Raw genomic sequence first — 19,738 nt, 5'->3', positions numbered from 1 at the left:
TTATTTCTCGACGGCTGGACAGCTCCACGTTCTTCCGACGTCAACACCGCTCTCCTCGTTCCGCGGCGTAAGTTGCTGTTCCGCACACGGCTCGCTCACGCTCCCCGCTCCTGCGCACTGCTGGCAGACGGCACGCAAGGAGACAGCCTCCGGCCCACCACGTGGCCGCTGGCGTTCCGGAGGCACGAGACGTGGTCCAGCTTCTAGACTCCACACACTGACCACGAGCCCCTTCCTGCTTCCCCTTATAACCCCTCACCTACATCACCAAGCCCCGCCTATAGCCACGCCCCCTCATTAACCTTCTTGATGGTTACCCACAAGTACCCTTGAGCTCCGCCCTTGAACTTTGGCCCAATTGATCGCATTCATCTAATTGGCTAATGGCTGAAGCAGCGGAGCCTATCCCACCGATCGGCGACCGTCGGTGTACTCTCGTATTACATCACCCCCCCCCGGTGTAAAAGACTAGCCATCCCAGCTAGGAATGAGGCAACGTGCAATGCGAGAGACACTGAGAATGAAGAATAATAAGATGCATAACAAACGCATTACGCAAGGTAAGTAAGAGTAACAACGAAAGGGAACATTTAGAGGGGGTACGCGACGCCGGCCCATCCCCCGCAGCAGCACGAGGCCCCGCCGGATTCAACCCAGGCTGCTGACAATCCCGGAGTGGGGTCAGCAGCCGGGGCGTTCAGGGCCTCTGAGTCTTTGGGAGGCAAAACAGGTCCCTTTTGGGGATCAACCGGCAACCGAGGTGGCACATCGGACGCATCCGACCCCGGCAGGGTAGTCAATGGGGATGAAGGATCAACGCGCGGAGCAAAGAAGGGTTTCAACCCGAGACGTGTGGACGTACCAACGGCGCGAACCCCGCCCGGATACGCACACATTGAGGATTGCGTATGTCTTTCAATTCGACAGGCCCTTGCCATGGCCTGTGCAGCTTGGGAGAAGTACCCACCGGCACCTGGGGACGGCTACATTACCAATGGCGACATGGACCTCCACCTGTCCGATGATGCTCATACTCCCCCCATTAGCAGCAATACACGCGTCGAAAGCCGGCCGCACACGAGAAGCAGGAATAGACAGGAGGTGGAAGATGACGTCGGAGATAATAGTCGCCGACGCGCCGGTGTCCGCTAATATCCGAACGTCCAGCCCCTGTATAGTACCCGGCACCGTGGAGGATCCCGCCGCAGCCGCCACAACACGGCGCGCCAATTTCCTCCATTGAGTGATCGTACGCGGCGAACCCTCAACGGCATCGTGTGAAATTTTGATTTAAAGCTTTCGTGACTGCAGGGATTCATATTCTTGGTTTTTTTCGGTAAAGTCACGTAGAAAGGAAACAATAAAAATATAAAACAATAAAATTCTCACGACGTTTCGACTGCAACACAAGCAAACATCATCAGGCATTTCCCTTCTACGTGGCATCGTGTGAGTCGCAAACTGGTGGAACATTACGCGCGTCGGAAGATGCATCAGGCGTCGATATATGCTGGGTGTCTGCCGGGTGTCTGACGCGTGCCGATTTGCCTGGCCGGGGTTACGGTCCGTCCATGGAGGCGACGCCAAAGATGGAGTCACGGAAGGCAGTGGAGTACGGGCACGACTCCCGACAGTCGCGCGTGAAGTGGCCCATCTGGCCACACTTGAAGCACGTCCCAGCCCGCCGGGCAGCCCCATCGCCGTCCCCGCGCGGCGTCGAGGCTCCGTCCCCGCGCGGCGTCGAGGCTCCGTCCCGACGCACCACCGGCCGCCATCGCGGCACCCAGACAGGCGCGGCAGCGGCCAGGTCTCCGACTCCCGCGTCGTCCGGAATGTGGACAATGCGAGATGGCGCTCATACCAATTGGCTCACCATCCTTGGCAGGGTCTCCCGTCCAGGTGGCCATCGGCGCCCAACGGCGCAAGTTGTCCTTGGCGTCGAGGCACCTGGCGGCCCACCGGGACGTGGAGTCGGGGTAGGCGGCCATTGCGAGCGCCACCAGAGCGCCGCAATAGGCAAGAGGAGACTCGTTGTGTCCGCGGCAACGATGCATGAACTTCCTCTGAGCGTCAGACGTTGGTTCATAAACTTCCGACACCTCGGCAAACGCATCTTTCAACATTTTCTTCTTTCCCGAGGGGATGGAGCGGAACACCGCTAACGATACATCGTCAAGTAGTGTAGGCAAGGCGTCCAACGCCTCCTCCTCCGTCCACCGCACTGAACGAAAAGCAGATTCGAACCGCCAAGTAAAAGCACTCCAGTCGCCTCCCGCGACTAATTCTTTAATGTTGGGAAGGCGATGGCTGCGCCTCGCGCCGTTATCCTTGGGCGATGCTGCCTCCGTCAGCCGCGCGCCACGCGGCTCCGCCAATATGGCGGGCTCAGACCGCGCACCCGTAATTTGCACGCTACTCATCTCTATCAGCTTCAGATTTCTCCCAGGCCCTTTGCGGTGTTGTAACAGCCCAATGTGACCTCGCCTACTCGTAATATTTAAAAGCAATTTGTTTTATTTTTTTATTGAAAGCTTTCATGACTGCAGGGATTCATATTCTTGGTTCTTTTGGTAAAGTCACCACGTAGAAGGAAAACAATAAAATAAAAAATATATAAAACAATAAAGTTCTCACGACATTTCGACTGTTATAATTCAGTAGGCTCACATGACATTGACTTCTCCAAGACAGAGGTTCTTTGCAAGCCATCTGGCTACTATGAGAGATTCATTCATGAGGCTATCCACATATACAAATACAGAGACAATTTCAACCGAGAAAATAGATTCTGGCTTAGCAATCATTGGAAGGATTTGATAAACCATTTCGGGTCTTGATTGATTGTTCACGCTTACGCTGGCTTTTAGATCGCATCCATTATTTTTTCGTCTCCCCCCTCCTCTTTTCCGAAAATAGATGGACTCGTCCATCTGAACAAACTGTCAAATCGCACTCCGTGGTGCTAACGTTAAAAATAACCGCCACTTTTTTCAAATTTTCTTGCTGTGGTTTTCACACCTTATGATTGCTTGTGTTGCAGTCGAAACGTCGTGAGAATATTGTTTTATATTTTATTGTTTCCCTTCTACGTTACTTTACCGAAAGAACCAAGAATATGAATCCCTGCAGTCACGAAAGCTTTAAATCAAAATTCAAGTGAAGGTTTATTGAGATTCTTAATGAGTGGCCATCTTTTAGTCTATTTGGGACCGGTTGAGAAGAAATGTATTGATTAGGTCCATGGAACCAGTGTAGTTAAGCAAGGTACAATACATGAGGATGACAGAGGATCTGTTCGGGAAGTGTGTTTTCAGGTAATTGTCAGTTCTCTCCCTTTGAAGGGTTCAAGTGTGGTGGTGATGTTGGAACGCACGCACACCAAACCCGGGTGAATTACAGCACTTACCGGTGCGGGGTGATTGTGTCATCCATGACCAGGGCCCTCCTGAGGGGAGGGGGCTGGGGGGTGCGTGTGATCCCACAGAAACCCGCCCCTCCGTGGCGAATTGTATAAAAGGCGGGACCCCGAGAGCAGAGAGTGCAGTTCGATCCAGTCAAGACGAATAACCAGCTGAAGACTGAAGTCCAGCTAGATAGACTCTGGGACTCCTCTGACCTGCTGCCCTTCTAAGGGCCGGGCAGAGCAAGCCAGTGGTACGACCCCAGAGCCGCGAAGGCTGATGTCCTTTTCAGGGCTGGATTCGTGTGGCTGGTGGTCGAGACCTGTGCCGAAGCTGGGCCAGGTCAATTAGTCTCCTTGAGAGGATAGGATAGAGGGAAGTAGAGGAGTTAACTTGGGGTGTAAGCTTGGGAAATACTTCCCTCGGTAGAACGGATGAAGAGGCCGTTACCTCTTCTCTGTTGTCAACCAAGGCCACCACAAGATACAAATGCGGCCAGCAGCTCTGGTTATGACTGCGGCTGCAGTAACCTGAAAAAACATGCACAATCTGCTTCACAGTGGATGTTAAAATGCCTCCGATGTGATTCAAAATAAATAAGCCATTCCATGCGAATGTAATTAACATTTACCAAATTTGCACAAGTACCCAAAAGCTACCCACCTGAGATCAATCATCATCCCCTACTGGCAGACGAACATCTACTTAGACCGCTGCTGAGTCAACTCATGCGGCACAGGGACAGTTACATCATGGGAGTGGCTGTCGACTGTTTGAGATGAGATTTGATACAAGCCACTTTGAGTTGCTGAGGCAATTAAGCGCCATATAAATACAAATATTTTTAATAGTATCCCAAGGTGCATGCTATTGAGCTTCCGTGTCTCAGCCTCCTGGTTACAGGATCTACCCAACCAGGTTTGGTCATATATACTGGCTGCTCCTACTCTACATTATTAAAACATTCCACCCAAACCTACACATCGAAAATCGGCTGGGATTTGTCCCGGGTTCACTCACAGTCCAACCTCTCCAGCTTTCAGCTGCCTTTATTGACGACCTGGAGCTCAAACCCTGGAGTCTTCATGTCACCTTTCCTCCTGGCCATGTATCCAAGCAAGAATTTTCTAATGGTTCTTGCGCTACAAGCTATGTGCTTATTGTGGCACTTGGAATTTCAAACCTCGAATGTAGTGTTTCAGTTTCAAAACACTACAAAGGCCTTCAAACACTGTACTTGACAGGGTTTTTAACGTGTCCCCTGGCGGTTATGAAGATTTGATGACCGTGCAAACGTCTTACCACACTGCACCTGATGGGCTCCTCTTCTGTGCGTGTTCTCTGTTGTCGGTCAAGATTTGATGACTGTGCAAATTCCAAGACTCAGTGCACAGTCGTCACGTCCCGTGTACGAGGGGAGTTTTGCTCTTGGTGAGGTCACAAACCAGATAGGGAGGTGCTGACATCACCCACGTGACTTTGAGGCGATATCTCCAGAGGCTTTTACATATTTAAGTAAACAGCGGGATATCGATGGACACGGTTATTTAAGTTTTATTTAAACAGATTAAAATCCAATAAAACCTAGGCTAGAATACAAATCTTAAATAAAAATCCAAGATACATTTCAAATGTGCTCTTAAAATTACCTCCTTGCTATGAAGCAGATCAGCAGACACGTGTCTTTCATTTATTGGTCTCTCCATGACACAGAGAAATGTTCGGTACAAGCCACCTGTGGACCAGTATTGGTGTACAATGTCTCAACAGCAGTCGGGCTTGGTTCAACCGATGGTTACGAACATCCAGATGTTAATCAGCAAGGAACATTTCTAGTCCGAGTTCGACAAAATTTACAAAACGCGTTGCAATGGTGCATCCTTTTGGGACATGCTTTAGCGGGTTTCGGTCTACATCCGAAACCCGCTAGCATCACTGTTGTTTAAATTACAGTGGGGCCTCTATTTCACGCGACACCCCATATTACAATGCGGGTAACACAACCAAAACCACTGCCGGTATTTTCCAAATGTATAGTGTCTACTTATAATTTAATCTCTACACAAATCTTACATTGTTAAAGGGCAACAGGGCTACTACTTCTCTGGAGGAGTGCACGCATCACAAGCCACTATACCAACCCAAATGAACATAGCAATAAGACAACAACCAACACAGTCACACAACAATCCAACAACCGCGGCCTCACCGACTTACTCCACCACAAACGCTGGTGGGAGAAAACCGCTGAGCAAAACTCCCAAGGCACGCACGACGCACCACCTGGCTCTGGAACAGACCAAACAAAAACGCTCCAAACACCACCTCATCGGATCAGTCCCTGCCACCTGGAGCCAGATCACCAGGCTACCTTGAGCAGGATCAGGAGCGTAATGAAATTCCCCGCCCCTTCCTCTTGGTTCCCCATAGCGGGGCCTTTAATTGAATGACACCCTTGGGCCCTTCCCCCATTTGGTTGGCGCGGCATGCCCACGAGTCCAAACCCCCGTGCCCACGAGCCAATCCAATCCCACACACCTGCAACTACTTTCCCACAAAGCCCCCCCCCCCCCCAGTCCCTCGCTTCTCCCCAATTAAAGAAACACCCTGTCCCCCAAAGCTATCACTCTGACTGTCACACACGTATGATAACATTAGAATACGTGTTGTGGAGAATGTATATCCTATACGTAACTGATGAATTATGCGAATGTTCTTTATTTCAAAGACAATTACTTTTTCCAGAGGCAGATGCTTCCTCAATCACGAAAAATACCAGTTGACCCGTATCACAAGAACAACAGCTCTCACGTGAGTTATCTGTATAGGTTACTTCCAAAACACACACTTTCTCCTACAATCACGTGTTCCATATTTGACCTTAGACAAAATGTAACATGTACGCACAAAATCAGACAAGTATTCATTAATTTTGATTTCAAGCTTTCGTTACTGCAGGGATTCATATTCTTGGTTATTTCGGTAAAGTCACGTAGAAGGGAAACAATAAAATAATAAAAATATAAAACAATAAAATTATCACGACGTTTCGACTGCAACACAAGCAATTATCAAGTGTGAAAACCACAGCAAGAATTTTTTCTTGCTGTGGAAACATTTCATAGTGTCCTGAGAATTTTATTGTTTTATATTTTGTATATTTTATTGTTTCCCTTCTACGTGACTTTACCAAAAGAACCAAGAATAAGAATCCATTAAATTATTATTCTAAATTATCGATAGGCATATTGACAAAATAAAATTACTGCACTGAAATGTATTTCATCGTGCTATATCGTATTTACAAGTTGATCTCTGTCGGATGAGGCCTACACCTACAGTACTCAGATTGAGGGAAGCCAAGTGATAGTGCATTCTCTTTTTGTTGCAGAGGTTCAAATCCGACAGGCATCCCTGATTAGTCCAGGAACATTAATTACAAATATGCACCGTACTTCTTAACATCTGATTCTATTGTCATTCAAAACGTGCATGCGATTGCATGCTGGCGTTGTGGTTAAAATTTGGCAAATTCGAAACGTTACCCACAAATGACAACTGAGATTACACATCAATCATCGCGCCCTACTAACAGACTCATGCAGGCTGGTGCAGGACCACCTTATGCCACACAGTGGCAGCTGAAAAAAATGACATTTTATTAAATTATGCTAATTTAATTAGGCTCGGCTTCGTTATCTAGGGGTTTATTACCAATCGCGATAATACAATGGAAAATGCGTAATTTTATGAAATTCTGTAAATGTATGCAATTATGCAAATTAGGCTCAGCTTCGTTGTCTTGGGTGTATTACCAACTGTGAAAATACAATGATTATGTTTTAGTGTAATTCTATCAGGTCTCAGAATTCAGATCTCCTAGTTAGATCTACCCAACCCACAGGTCCGCAAATACTGACCGCTCTTACTGTGCGGGTTGAACCTAGGAATGGAGTGTTCAACTTCACGTTATTTTCATTAAAGGCCTGTGACGAAGGTGAATCTATTGGAGCTTCATTGTCTCAAACTTACACATTTACAGGATCTCCATTTGACTTTGTATTTTCTAAGAAGTCCACCCACACCTCCACTTCCACAAACCGCTGGGAGTTGCCTCGCTCTGCCTCACAGTCAGAATTCTCCTCCTGCTTCACGTTGCCTCCATCGATGTGAAGGTCCGATTTTGGAGTTGAATCTTCATCTTCACATTTCACCTTCACTTCTTCGCTCTTCACTGTCACCTCTTCAAATTTCACCTTTAAACATTTCATAGTGTCCAAATTGGAATTCACTTCTGGTTCTTTTTTCAGGAGGGATGGGCTCATTGCAGCACTTTGACTTTCACAAGTCGAATTCAGACTACACTCCTTGGGGATCTTCTGATGCCTGTGTGTTCTCTGGTGTCGATGCAGAACTGATGGCTGTGCAAATGCCTTCTCACAGACAGTGCACTTGAAGGGTTTCTCTCCTGTGTGTGTTCTCTGGTGGATCTGAAGACCTGATGACCATGCAAATGCCTTCTCACAGACAGTGCACTTGAAGGGTTTCTCCCCTGTGTGTGTTCTCTGGTGGATCTGAAGATCTGATGACCATGCAAATGCCTTCTTACAGACAGTGCACTTGAAGGGTTTCTCTCCCATGTGTGTTCTCTGGTGCCGTTTAAGAGGAGATGAACCTGAAAATACCTTCCCACACAAACTGCATTTGAAACGTTTCTCTCCCGTGTGTGTTCTCTGGTGGATCAGAAAACCTGTTGACCATGCAAATGCCTTCTCACAGACAGTGCACTTGAAGGGTTTCTCTCCTGTGTGTGTTCTCTGGTGGATCTGAAGATATGATGACCATGCAAATGCCTTCTCACACACAGTGCACTTGAAAGGTTTCTCTCCCGTGTGTGTTCTCTGGTGTCTTTTAAGGGCGAATGAATCTGAAAAGTCCTTCCCACACACACTACACCTGCAGGGTTTCTCTCCTGTGTGCGTTCTCTGGTGTTTTTTAAGATATGATGAATCTGCAAAGGGCTTCCCGCACAGATTGCACCTGAAGGGTTTCTCTCCTGTGTGTGTTCTCCGGTGTTTTTTAAGTTGTGATGAAACTGCAAAGGGCTTCCTGCACAGAGTGCACCTGAAGGGTTTCTCTCCTGTGTGTGTTCTCTGGTGTTTTTTAAGATGTGATGAATCTGCAAAGGGCTTCCCGCACAGAGTACACCTGAAGGGTTTCTCTCCTGCGTGTCTTCTCTGGTGCATTTTAAAACAAAATGAACTTGAAAATGTCTTCTCACACAAACTGCACTTGAAATGTTTCTCTCCCATGTGTGTTCTATGGTGGATCTTAAGATCAGATGAACTTGAAAATGCCTTCCCACACACACTGCACTTGAAGGGTTTCTCTCCTGTGTGTATTCTCTGGTGTCTTTTAAGGGCAGATGAATCTGAAAATCCCTTCTCACACACAGTGCACTTGAAATGTTTCTCTCCTGTGTGTGTTCTATGGTGTTTTTTAAGATTTGATGACTCTGCAAATGCCTTATCACACACACTGCACTTGAAGGGTTTCTCTCCTGTGTGTGTTCTCTGGTGGATCTTAAGAACTGATGACTCTGCAAATGCCTTCTCACAGACAGTGCACTTGAAAGGTTTCTCTCCCGTGTGTGTTCTCTGGTGTCTTTTAAGGGCGAATGAATCTGAAAAGTCCTTCCCACACACACTACACCTGCAGGGTTTCTCTCCTGTGTGTGTTCTCTGGTGTTTTTTAAGAACAGATGAATTTGAAAATGCCTTCCCACACACACTACACCGGAAGTGTTTCTCTCCCGTGTGTATTCTCTGGTGGATGTTAAAAACTGATGACTCTGCGAATGCCTTCTCACACACAGTGCACATGAAGGGTTCAACTCCTGCATGTTTTCTCTGGTGCTTGTGCAGAATTGATGACCGTAAAAACGCCTTCCCGCACACAGTGCACTTGAAGGGTTTCTCTTCTGTGTGTGTTCTCTGGTGCCTCTGAAGATTTGATGACTCTGTAAATGCCTTCTCACACACAGTGCACTTGAAGGGTTTCTCTCCTGTGTGCGTTCTCTGGTGCCTCTGAAGATTTGATGACCGTGCAAATGTCTTCTCACACACAGTGCACTTGAATTGTTTCTCTCCTGTGTGTGTTCTATGGTGTTTTTTAAGATTTGATGACTCTGCAAATGCCTTCTCACAGACAGTGCACTTGAAAGGTTTCTCTCCCGTGTGTGTTCTCTGGTGTTTTTTAAAAACAGATGAATCTGAAAATGCCTTCTCACATACAGTGCACTTGAAGGGTTCATCTCCTGTATGTTCTCTCTGGTGCTTGTGCAGAATTGATGACCGTGAAAATGCCTTCCCGCACACAGTGCACTTGAAGGGTTTCTCTCCTGTGTGTGTTCTCTGGTGTATTTTAAGATATGATGAATCTAAAAATGCCTTCTCACACACAGTGCATTTGAAGGGTTTCTCTCCTGTGTGTGTTCTCTGGTGTATTATAAGATATGATGACTCTGTAAATGCCTTCTCACACACAGTGCACTTGAAGGGTTTATCTCCTGTGTGTGTTCTCTGGTGTTTTTTAAGATGTGATGAATCTAAAAATGTCTTCTCACACACAGTGCATTTGAAGGGTTTCTCTCCTGTTTGAGTTCTCTGGTGCCGTGTCACACTTCCAGTACAATCCATGCTGTTTGCATCCTGGTCCCATTGTCTTTTTGTACCGGGCTGTGCTGAGTGTCTTTGCTCCATCAGACCAATTTGCTGAGGAAGCGTCAGAAGACACGTCAGCTGCAGACAGAAAAAATATGCACACCATCTGTCAGTATCGAGGCACAGAGGAATAAATATAGAGACATAGTCACACATGACTTACAAGTCTATATTTATTTATAAACTCAAGATAATACCCAATCCATCAGACGTGCTGTTAAGGAACACAATGAGAGGGCAAATGGTTATAAATATGCCTCGAGGCCCTAGTATCTTCATAATAAATATTAACCCAAAACACCAAGCACACAATTTCAGCTGTCTGGCTACAAAAGCAATATTTATGAAAGCAAAATTCAACTAACATAGCAAAGGCTGTTGAAAATAATACTTGTGTATTATGCAGAAATGCATAAATTAATATTAAATTGCAACTTAGAGGTGTGAAGCCAGGCTCAGATTTGCTTGAATGCTTGGATGAACAGATCTAACTTCAGCAGCATATATGCTGTGTTAATTTCCTGACAGTTTACATTCTTACAAAAAGTTCCAGAGGAAAACTAAAATAAGATATTGTTTTGATTTAACCTCCATGTTCAATAGTTAATATACTTTACTGCAAATACAAACTTGACACTGTCACACACTGGCATGGTACAAAGGTGGTGGTGTGTCCAGAACCATGCCTGGCCACCTTCATCTGCTCAGTATTCATGCTTCCTCACTTCACCATTTAATTAATTTAAGATCAATCAACATAGCAGAGACCCACAATAAGTCCAGCTTTCACTTATCAATCATGTTTGCTGTCGGCGATAATCAAACTAAATGTTGAGTTCATAATGCAGTGAAATAACTGCACCACAGCTCCCCACAACGATAAACTCTTAAATACACGTACATTTCACGTAGATCATTAACATATTATACAAACAAAACATCCACCATTCCTGACGAATTGCAAGTAACCTCATCCCAGTGCTAATGCCATGATCGGTGCAATTTAAGGCCATGTAAGTGTGGATTACTTGTCAGCAGGTAATGGGAATGATCCAGGTGTCAAGGCATGACTGACAGATGAACCAGCTGTGCTCCCCACTGTCTTGCTGGGTTTTAGGAACCCAGCGTTCCACCTATTCATGTGGGCATTGCTCTTCCGACCTCATCGTTGTTGCAGAGCAAATATCTCTTATCTGCCCTGCAGCATACCTCACAGGCCTCCTCCACAGAGGCTGATATTCACTCCTGGCACCAGTCATCTGCAGGTCTGATCACCTCCACATCCTCCAATCTCTTCTCTAGCCAATGCCATGCCTATTCAGCCCCTAATATCTGGACAAGAAAAAGCTGCTTGAGCATGCAGTGTCTGGGAATGCGGGATTCATGACCAAACCAATGCAGCCTCGCCTGCCAAAGAAACTCAAGATTATATTCTATATTGATATCTTAAGGATCTGTAAGCTTCTAATAGAATGTAGTCTGGTTGAATAGAGGATGAATCATAGGCAGGCCAGCCTTCACTGTATAAGCCAGCACAGATTGTCATTTAAATAAGTTCATATTCTGAATCCACAGAGTAATATCTGTGGCCAAGAAGAATCACAGCTTTATTCGTTAGTTTCTAAAAACGCTTGTCCTGGTGAGTGTCGCAGTGGCAGCATACTGAGAAGGGCGCTCCAGGCCTCCCTTTCCCTGGCGACAGACTCTAGCTCAACCTGGAGAATTCCCCAGCGTTCCCAGGCCAGCAGACCAACATAGTCCCGCCAGCGTGTCCTGGGCCAGCCCTGGGGTCATCGCCCAGTGGGACGTGTCTGGTAGAGTTCCAGGGAGAGTCTATTGGGGGGCTTCCTTACATATATTCTATATTGATATCACCCCTAGAGCCAGGCCCTGTGTAAATGTTGTGGCTTGGCTCTCCAACGCACAACCGGTGTCCTGTTCTCGTGACGAATTGGCCACGTTCTTTTTACATGACAACCCATACTAGTTGACTGTGTCGGGTGGTGGGTTTAACGACACCTTTACATATTTAGACAATCTAACCCAGGGGGGTCCCCAACCCCCGGGCCGCAGAACGGTACCGGTCCATGGCCTGTTAGGAACCGGGCAGCACAGCAGAAGGTGAGCGGCGAGTTCGCGCGTGGCCCGCCCATTACTGTATTTACCACTTCCGTCCGTGCCGCTTTTCCACACTGCACACTTGTCTCAGTCACAGTTTTGGTAAGCCCACAAGCTAACCCCTAGCCAAAATGAGTAAAAAACAAACGTTGCTGGAGAGCTTCTTTGAAAAGGCGGAAAGACCCAATGATGAACCCTCTTTGCGGATTGTACGGTCAAAATATCCGTTCATCCTGAGGGCTTGGTGTACATGCTCCAGCTCACTGGCTAGGCCTCCTCCCCCCTCTCTTACCTATATAACCTCTTGCCACGACAGCTCTCCTGCCGACTTCAGCATTTTCTTGCTGTGGTTGTCCCACCTGATGAAGATCGCTTGTGTTGCATTCGAAACGTCGTGATTTGTTTTATTTTCTTATTTCTACCTACGTTACTTTACCGGAAGAACCAAAAAGTATGGATTCCTGCAGTCACGAAAGCTTCAAATCAAGATGGAATTTGTGGCTGAGAAATTGGTTCAGTGCTGGCAGGCCATGTGGTCAGATGACGAACGTGTCATCTACGCATCTCTTCCACAAGGAAGGACATAGGGTGGATGTCTGGATGGCATCTGTCTCAAATTTCTCCATGAAAAACATTCGCTACCACTGACGATAAGGGAGAACCCATTGGGGTACCCTCATTTTGTTTGTAGAATGTACCATTCCAGGTGAAGTAAGTGTTGGTAAGGCAGTGCCAAGCCCTGACGATGAACAGATATTCTGACCATACAATCCGCAAAGCTGTCTCCCCAGCAATGGGGAGACAACCATCTGAGGATCCAACCAAAACCATCACTTTGCCATACATAGAAGGGGTTACCAAAATATTTCCAAAATCTTAAAAAAACACAAGATCTAGGTTCGTATCAACACAGTACACAAAATCCGTGATTTGATCCCATCTGTGAAGGATGTGATTCCTGACATGCAATACCCTGGTGTCTACAAATTGAGATGTGGCTGCGGCAGCAGTTACAGTGGGGAAACGAAATGACATGTTTTGGACCGTGTTCGTGAACACAAGGCAGATCTGAAACATGGTAGGACCAATACCTCTGCCGTTGCTGATCATTGTTTTAATGCTGCGGGCTCACACGAAATAGATTTTTCCAAGACGAAGGATGTACATACACAGACACAACTTCAATCGAGAAGATGGATACAAACTGAGCAATCATTGGAAGGACGTTATTAACCAAGTAAAGTCTTAAATGACTGTGATGTTTCCATCCTACCTGCCTATGTCAGCTGTTATATCCGACTCTCTGAGTACATCACCAGGTTAAATATCTGTGAGGCGGCCCAGCCACAGGAGGATCTCCGCCACCTCTGGTGGCTGGGACCGTCTCACATTGACATGCCAATCTCTCTTACATTGACATGCTAATCTCTCTCACATTGACATGCTCATCTCTCACGTTCACATACAAATTCCTTCTCGAGCTTCGCCCACTTACCCTTGGGTTGAGCCCACCAAAATCTTACATATAAAAGTCTCCGCCGCGTGCTTGCGAGGGATTTGGCTCTCGAATGGTGGGCTTGACGTCGAAAAAAATTGCCAGGCAGCACGCCCTAAGCCCCGCGGTGGGAATAGGCTATTCCGTTTTGCCATCCGTAATCTTTAATTAGCAAAATGAGCGATTAGTGGCATTCTTATTTTAATTATTTACTTATTGCAAGAGCTCGACCGTACCAACTGGTGACAATTGCGTGGGGGGGGGGCGGACCCTGCCAAGTGATGCGCGTTCGGTCGAGCTCACGGGGGACATTTTCTTTTACGTGTTTAACGTGCAATTAATATACACAAAGCTGCGGCTGTTTCTTCAGTGTGATGTCCTCTTCGCCCCCCCCAACACGATGCGTGTAGTTACGCTATTAAGTCCGTCGATAATAATATTACAGCGCTTATATACCATTATTGTAGTATTGTTTATTATTATTAAACAAATACGCTGCCAGATATTACAATCATGTTTGTGTGCGCAAAACTCATTTTCATTATTACGTTGCTAAATATTCCCTTTTTTAGCTGTGCTTTTATGATGCTCTACTGCCAGTCTGTGATGTGGCCTGCTGCCTGTTGATTAATTAACGTCAGTGCATTGGCACTATATCATCTACACTGATAATTTTCCTTTTGACCATTATGAGTGTATGCCAGTCTATAATCTGTTGCCTGCTTCTTTACCTCACTCAGTGTACTGCCAGCCTTTCATGTCGACTGTATTCTGCTTTTTCAACTGCTGCCCGCATTGCCAGCTTTTTATGTCGACTGTAGCGATGCTTATGTCATTGAGTCGGCGTACTGGCAGTCTATAATCTAGACTGTAGCCTGCTTCTCAACTTACCTGTGCATACTCCTGCTCTTTAATTTACACTTATTTCTGCTTATTTCTTCAATGCATTTACATTTTTTCGATTGCTCACGTCACGCTATTTACTCATACGTAGTACTGCGATACTGATAGCTGTGCCATCATCGGGTATTGCTGTGCACGTCGATGTGTGTGCGCGAGTCGATGTGTGTGTGTTTGAGTCCATATGTGTGTGCGTGTAGTTCCGTGCGTGTGTTTAAGTCCATGTGTGTGTCTGTCTTTTTCGATTGGACAACGCCCAATGTGTGTGTACGTCGAAGTGTTTGTGTGTGTGTGTGTCAGTCCAGTGTGCGTGTCAGTCCATTTGTGTGCATATCAGTCGCTGTGTGTGTGTTAGTCCATGTGTGTTTGTTAGTCGATGTGTGTGCATGCCTCCATCTGAGTGTGTAAGTCAACGTGCGTTTGTGTGTCAGTCTATATGTGTGTGTGTCAGTCCATATATGTGTGTGTGTTAGTCCATAAGTCATGCCCAGCCACCGCATGCCGAAACAGCTTTTGTTCGGCCGGATCGAGGGGGCTAAATGGGCGCGGTACGGGCTAGAGAAGAGATGGAGTGATGTGGTACAGGAGGACGTGGAGCTGAGTGGACTTGCCGATGACTGGTACCAGCAGTGTCAAGATCGGCCTCTGTGGAGGAGGCTCGTGAAGGACGCTACTGGCCAATTGGAGGCAGTCGCCCTCCAACAACAACGGAGGGCGGAGGAGCAACGCTCACAACAACGAGTGGAGCGCCAGGTGGCTAAAGCACAGCAGGTTGGCACAGTAGGGGGCATAGGTGGTGCATCAGCCAGTCATCTCAGTCAGTCGACCCGTGGCACCTGGGTCTGCCCTGTGACCTCCTGCCAGTGGGTGTTCGACGCTTTACATGGCCTCAAGGTGCACATGGCCTGGCACAAGCGTCGTGGTGATGTCACCGCCACTTAGTGGCGAATGGCGGTTGTTGTTGTGTGTAAGTCCATACATGTGTGTGTGTCACTCGATGTGTGTGTAAGTCAATGCATGTGTGCGAGTCGATATGTGTGTGTTAATCCATGTGTGTGTATATAAAGTAGATGTCTGTGTGTCATGGTCCATATGTGTATGTGTGTGTAGCCCAATGTGTGTGTCAGTCTATGTATGTGTGTGTAAGTCCGTGTGTGTGTAAGTACATGTGTGTTTACATCAATGTGTGTGAGTCCACGTATGTCTGTGTGAGTCGATGTGTGTGTGAGTCGCTGTGTGTGTGTGTGAGTCGCTGTGTGTGTGTGTGTGAGTTGCTGTATGTGTGTACGTCGATATATGTGTGGGTAACTCCATGTGTGTGTATCTAAAGTGGATGTCTATGCGTGTGTGAGTCCATATGTGTGTGTGTGTAAGTTCATGTGTTTGTGTGCGAGTCGATATGTCTGTCAGTCCATGGGCGTGTGTGTTAGTTGCTTTGTGTGCGTGGCTTTAAAATCAGTTGGCAGATATTACAATAATGTTTCTGTGCACATAAGAACTCAGGTTTTTATGTCGACTGTAGCAATGCTCATGTCATTGAGTCGGCATACTGCCAGTCTATAATCTAGACTGTAGCCTGCTTCTAAATTTACCTGTGTGTACTGATGCTCTTTCATTATCACTTACTACAGCTTAATTCTTCAATGCATTTCTATTGTTTCGATTGCTAACGTCACGCTATTTACTCATACGTAGTACTGCGATGCTGATTAATATGTTATACTGCTAAATACGTTGGACTTTCTTAGCTACAGCCCATTGCATTTCGTCTATCATTTTGTTACATTGGTGGAAACATCACCCATTTCGATTTCGCCGTACCGCACCTTTACTTTTCACCAAAGCGGGGAGCACGCAGGGAGATTCAATGCCCCAAATATTGTTGACCTTGCTTTCTTACGGTGGGTGAGGAAGATTGCCAGAGGGACATTGTTCCTCCATACCAAGAAAACACCATCGCACGATTTCTTGACACTAGCAAAGCATACGATGCCCTACAATAACACATTTTCCTGTCGCAAGGCCAAGATGCCTACTACGTCAACATTCCTCCAATTACAAAGCTGCAGGACAAAGACATCCTCCCAAAACTGTCTACTCTAAAAATACTTCTATTCCTTCGTGATCATGGACAGAGGAGGAAACCGCATATGATGGTGCGCCAACCTCTTTCACCAGTATGTTGTCGATTAGTATGCCAACATTGAGAGTGAGCGCCTTCTTAACATTCAACTGAATCAAAACCGCCTGCGTGTGAACTGTATGCTCATCTCTGGGACGCCATCAATGCCGAAGGAGATAAAAACGCTCACAATATGGGCAGATTAGTTGCTTTGCCTTCACCCTTCACAGCTCCACCAAGATACATGCATAAGAAGACTTAGGATGCGATGACGTACATCAGCCATAATGCCACGCCCCATCTCTTCATCACCTTCACCGAATGAAAGGAGATCCAGCTTTAGCTTTATCCAAACCAAAAGCCACCAGACAGACATGACATCTTAGCAAGGGTCTTCAAACTCAAAGTTTATGACCTCATGATGCTTATTACGACCAACGAAGGCGGCGTCTTTGGATAGACAAGTAGTACCTTGCACACCATTGGGTGGCAAAAATGTCCTCTTCCTCATGCTCACATTTCCCAATGGTTGAGGGAAACAATTCATGCAATTCAAATTGACACATTTATCAGTACTGAGCTACCTTACCTTCATTAAGACCCTGCCCTTTTGTTATGAGGTCTGCAACCAAACGGTCCATGGCCCATGTGGCCAGTTCTATCCAAATGCGCCATGTATGCACGACCACAGCTGTACCAAGAGGTATCCACGTAACTACTTGAAAGCCACTCAGTTGGCCCATGATGGCTATCCTCTATATCTTCACAGAAATACTGAGCATGGTGGATTTCAAACAACGCTCAGACCTGCCACTAACTCGCTAATTAAGGTTCACACCCGCTGGATCGTTCCCTACTGCCCTCCCCTATGCAAAATCTTCTACCATCTTCATAAAGCTATGACAGAAGCTTCTGTTGGTCAGTCCCCTTTCCAACTGACATTGCTCTTCTGCATAAATCTTCAAGTTTGCAGCCCATCTAACCCCATGGGACTCTGCCAAAAATACAAAGAGGGCATGAGTAAGGACATCCTCCACGGAGCTCAATGACAAAATACAAACCTCGACGTCAACTTTTATGATGTGATCTTCAAACAGGCCCCCATCCTCCTTTAGGACAAACTGCACTGCATTGGTGCTAAATACCTCGCGTCTATGGGACTACCAACGCCCTACACGGACAACCTGCATGCCCTTGCTCAAGAGGTCCTACATTAAATATGCTAGTATGCTTTACAGGTTCGCAAATTTACTTACGAAAATTAACTAAAGCTCAAGCATGCACAAATTCAAGCCTACACGAACATCTTGGAAGGCATTGAGACTACAAATTGAGTCTTTTTTTCCCTTGATGCACCTGCCAGTACTGGGAAGACTTTTGTTTTCAAACTGCTCCTCGCTAAGGCTCGCCAGAGAGAGACAATTGCTCTAGCTGTGGCATCATCGGGGATTGCTGTGTAAGTCGATGTGTGTGTAAGTCGATGTGTGTGTATTTCAGTCCATGTGTGTGCGTTTAAGTCCGTGTGTGTGTGTAAGTCTTTGTGTGTCTGTGTATTTTTTGCACAGGCAACGCCAGATGTCTGTGTGTACGTCGCTGTGTGTGTTTGTCGATGTGTGTGCATGGCTCAAAGTGCGTGTGTAAGTCACTGTGTGTGTGTGTAAGTCAATGTGTGTGTGTGCGAGTCGATATGTGTGTGTATCTAAAGTCCGTGTCTGTGTGTGTAGGCCAATGTCTGTGTGAGTCGAAGCAGATAATTAACAGATCCCTGCAGGGTGGGCTGGTAGGACAAGTCTCTGCGCTGTCTATTGCTGATTTTACACCCAACAGCACGAGATTTCACTTCGTTAAAGTATTGAAAGGGGACGGACGGACGCATTAATCTATTGCAGGCTGGTACACTCAGTTTACAACTTCGTTCCTACCAGTAAAACAAATGCAATCAGGCGAGGGCAGGAGGCAAGGCCCCGCGTTGTAATGTTCCGACCAGGACGTCGATTCCATACTCGCTGCTACTCAATTGGTATCCCTACGAGAGAGGAGTGAGGCTCTACCTGGGTAAACAACAACAACCACCACAACAACAACAACACGACAACCACCACGATTTGAACTTCTCACCTCGGCTCTCAGTGAGCGCGCGCGTAGATCGGCAGCTTCCTGGTGTCTCGTGACGTCAAACGGCAGCAAGTGACATGACGTCACTAGCGGGGTACACCTCCCCTCACGCCGATGAGGTATTGCAGTGGTGACGTCAGAGAGCGGATTGAGAGTTTAAGTTTATGAAGATTCCTATTCCATTGATCCCTCTATTGAACATTGACCCTTTGGTGTGCGTGAGCTCAACAACGTGAACATTGTGTGTACAAACTGTGTATAAGTGTGTGTGTACAACCTGTGTATGAGTGTGAGTACAAACTCTGTATAAGTGTGTGTACAAACTGTATAAGTGTGTGTACAAACTGTGTATACAGTGTGTGTACAAACTGTGTATAAGTGTGTGTGTACAAACTGTGTATAAGTGTGTGTACAAACTGTATACAGTGTGTGTACAAACTGTGTATAAGTGTGTGTGTACAAACTGTGTATAAGTGTGTGTGTACAAACTGTGTATAAGTGTGTGCAAACTGTGTATAAGTGTGTGTGTACAAACTGTGTATAAGTGTGTGTGTGTACAAACTGTGTATAAGTGTGTGTGTACAAACTGTGTATAAGTGTGTGTGTACAAACTGTGTATACGTGTGTGTACAAACTGTGTATAAGTGTGTGTACAAACTGTGTATAAGTGTGTGTGTACAAACTGTGTATAAGTGTGTGTGTACAAACTGTGTATAAGTGTGTGTGTACAAACTGTGTATAAGTGTGTGTGTACAAACTGTGTATAAGTGTGTGTGTACAAACTGTGTATAAGTGTGTGTGTACAAACTGTGTATAAGTGTGTGTGTACAAACTGTGTATAAGTGTGTGTGTACAAACTGTGTAT

The 19,738-nt window shown here is 46.3% G+C and overlaps 1 protein-coding gene across 1 annotated transcript; it reads right to left on the bottom strand.

Moving 5' to 3' along the window:
• Positions 1 to 4,939: 4,939 nt before the first annotated feature.
• On the bottom strand, positions 4,940 to 19,016 carry LOC142906817 (uncharacterized). The gene is made up of 2 exons (XM_076055386.1): positions 18,877 to 19,016; positions 4,940 to 10,201 (listed from the first exon to the last, which is right to left on the bottom strand). The coding sequence occupies exon 2, from the start codon at positions 10,160 to 10,162 to the stop codon at positions 7,430 to 7,432; it is 2,733 nt and encodes a 910-aa protein (XP_075911501.1). The 5' UTR covers positions 10,163 to 10,201; positions 18,877 to 19,016; the 3' UTR covers positions 4,940 to 7,429.
• Positions 19,017 to 19,738: the final 722 nt, after the last annotated feature.

The sequence above is a fragment of the Petromyzon marinus genome, chromosome 71 (assembly GCF_048934315.1).
Source record: "Petromyzon marinus isolate PM22_M1 ecotype Great Lakes invasive population chromosome 71, UKy_Petmar_22M1.pri1.0, whole genome shotgun sequence".
Lineage (NCBI taxonomy): Eukaryota > Metazoa > Chordata > Hyperoartia > Petromyzontiformes > Petromyzontidae > Petromyzon > Petromyzon marinus.
The sequence above is the reverse complement of the archived record's forward strand: the minus strand, read 5'-3'. Positions and strand labels throughout refer to the sequence as shown.

Bases quoted from the DNA above. Each gene is read 5' to 3' on its own strand.
- LOC142906817 (XM_076055386.1), bottom strand. From the start codon at position 10,162: ATGGAGCAAAGACACTCAGCACAGCCCGGTACAAAAAGACAATGGGAC.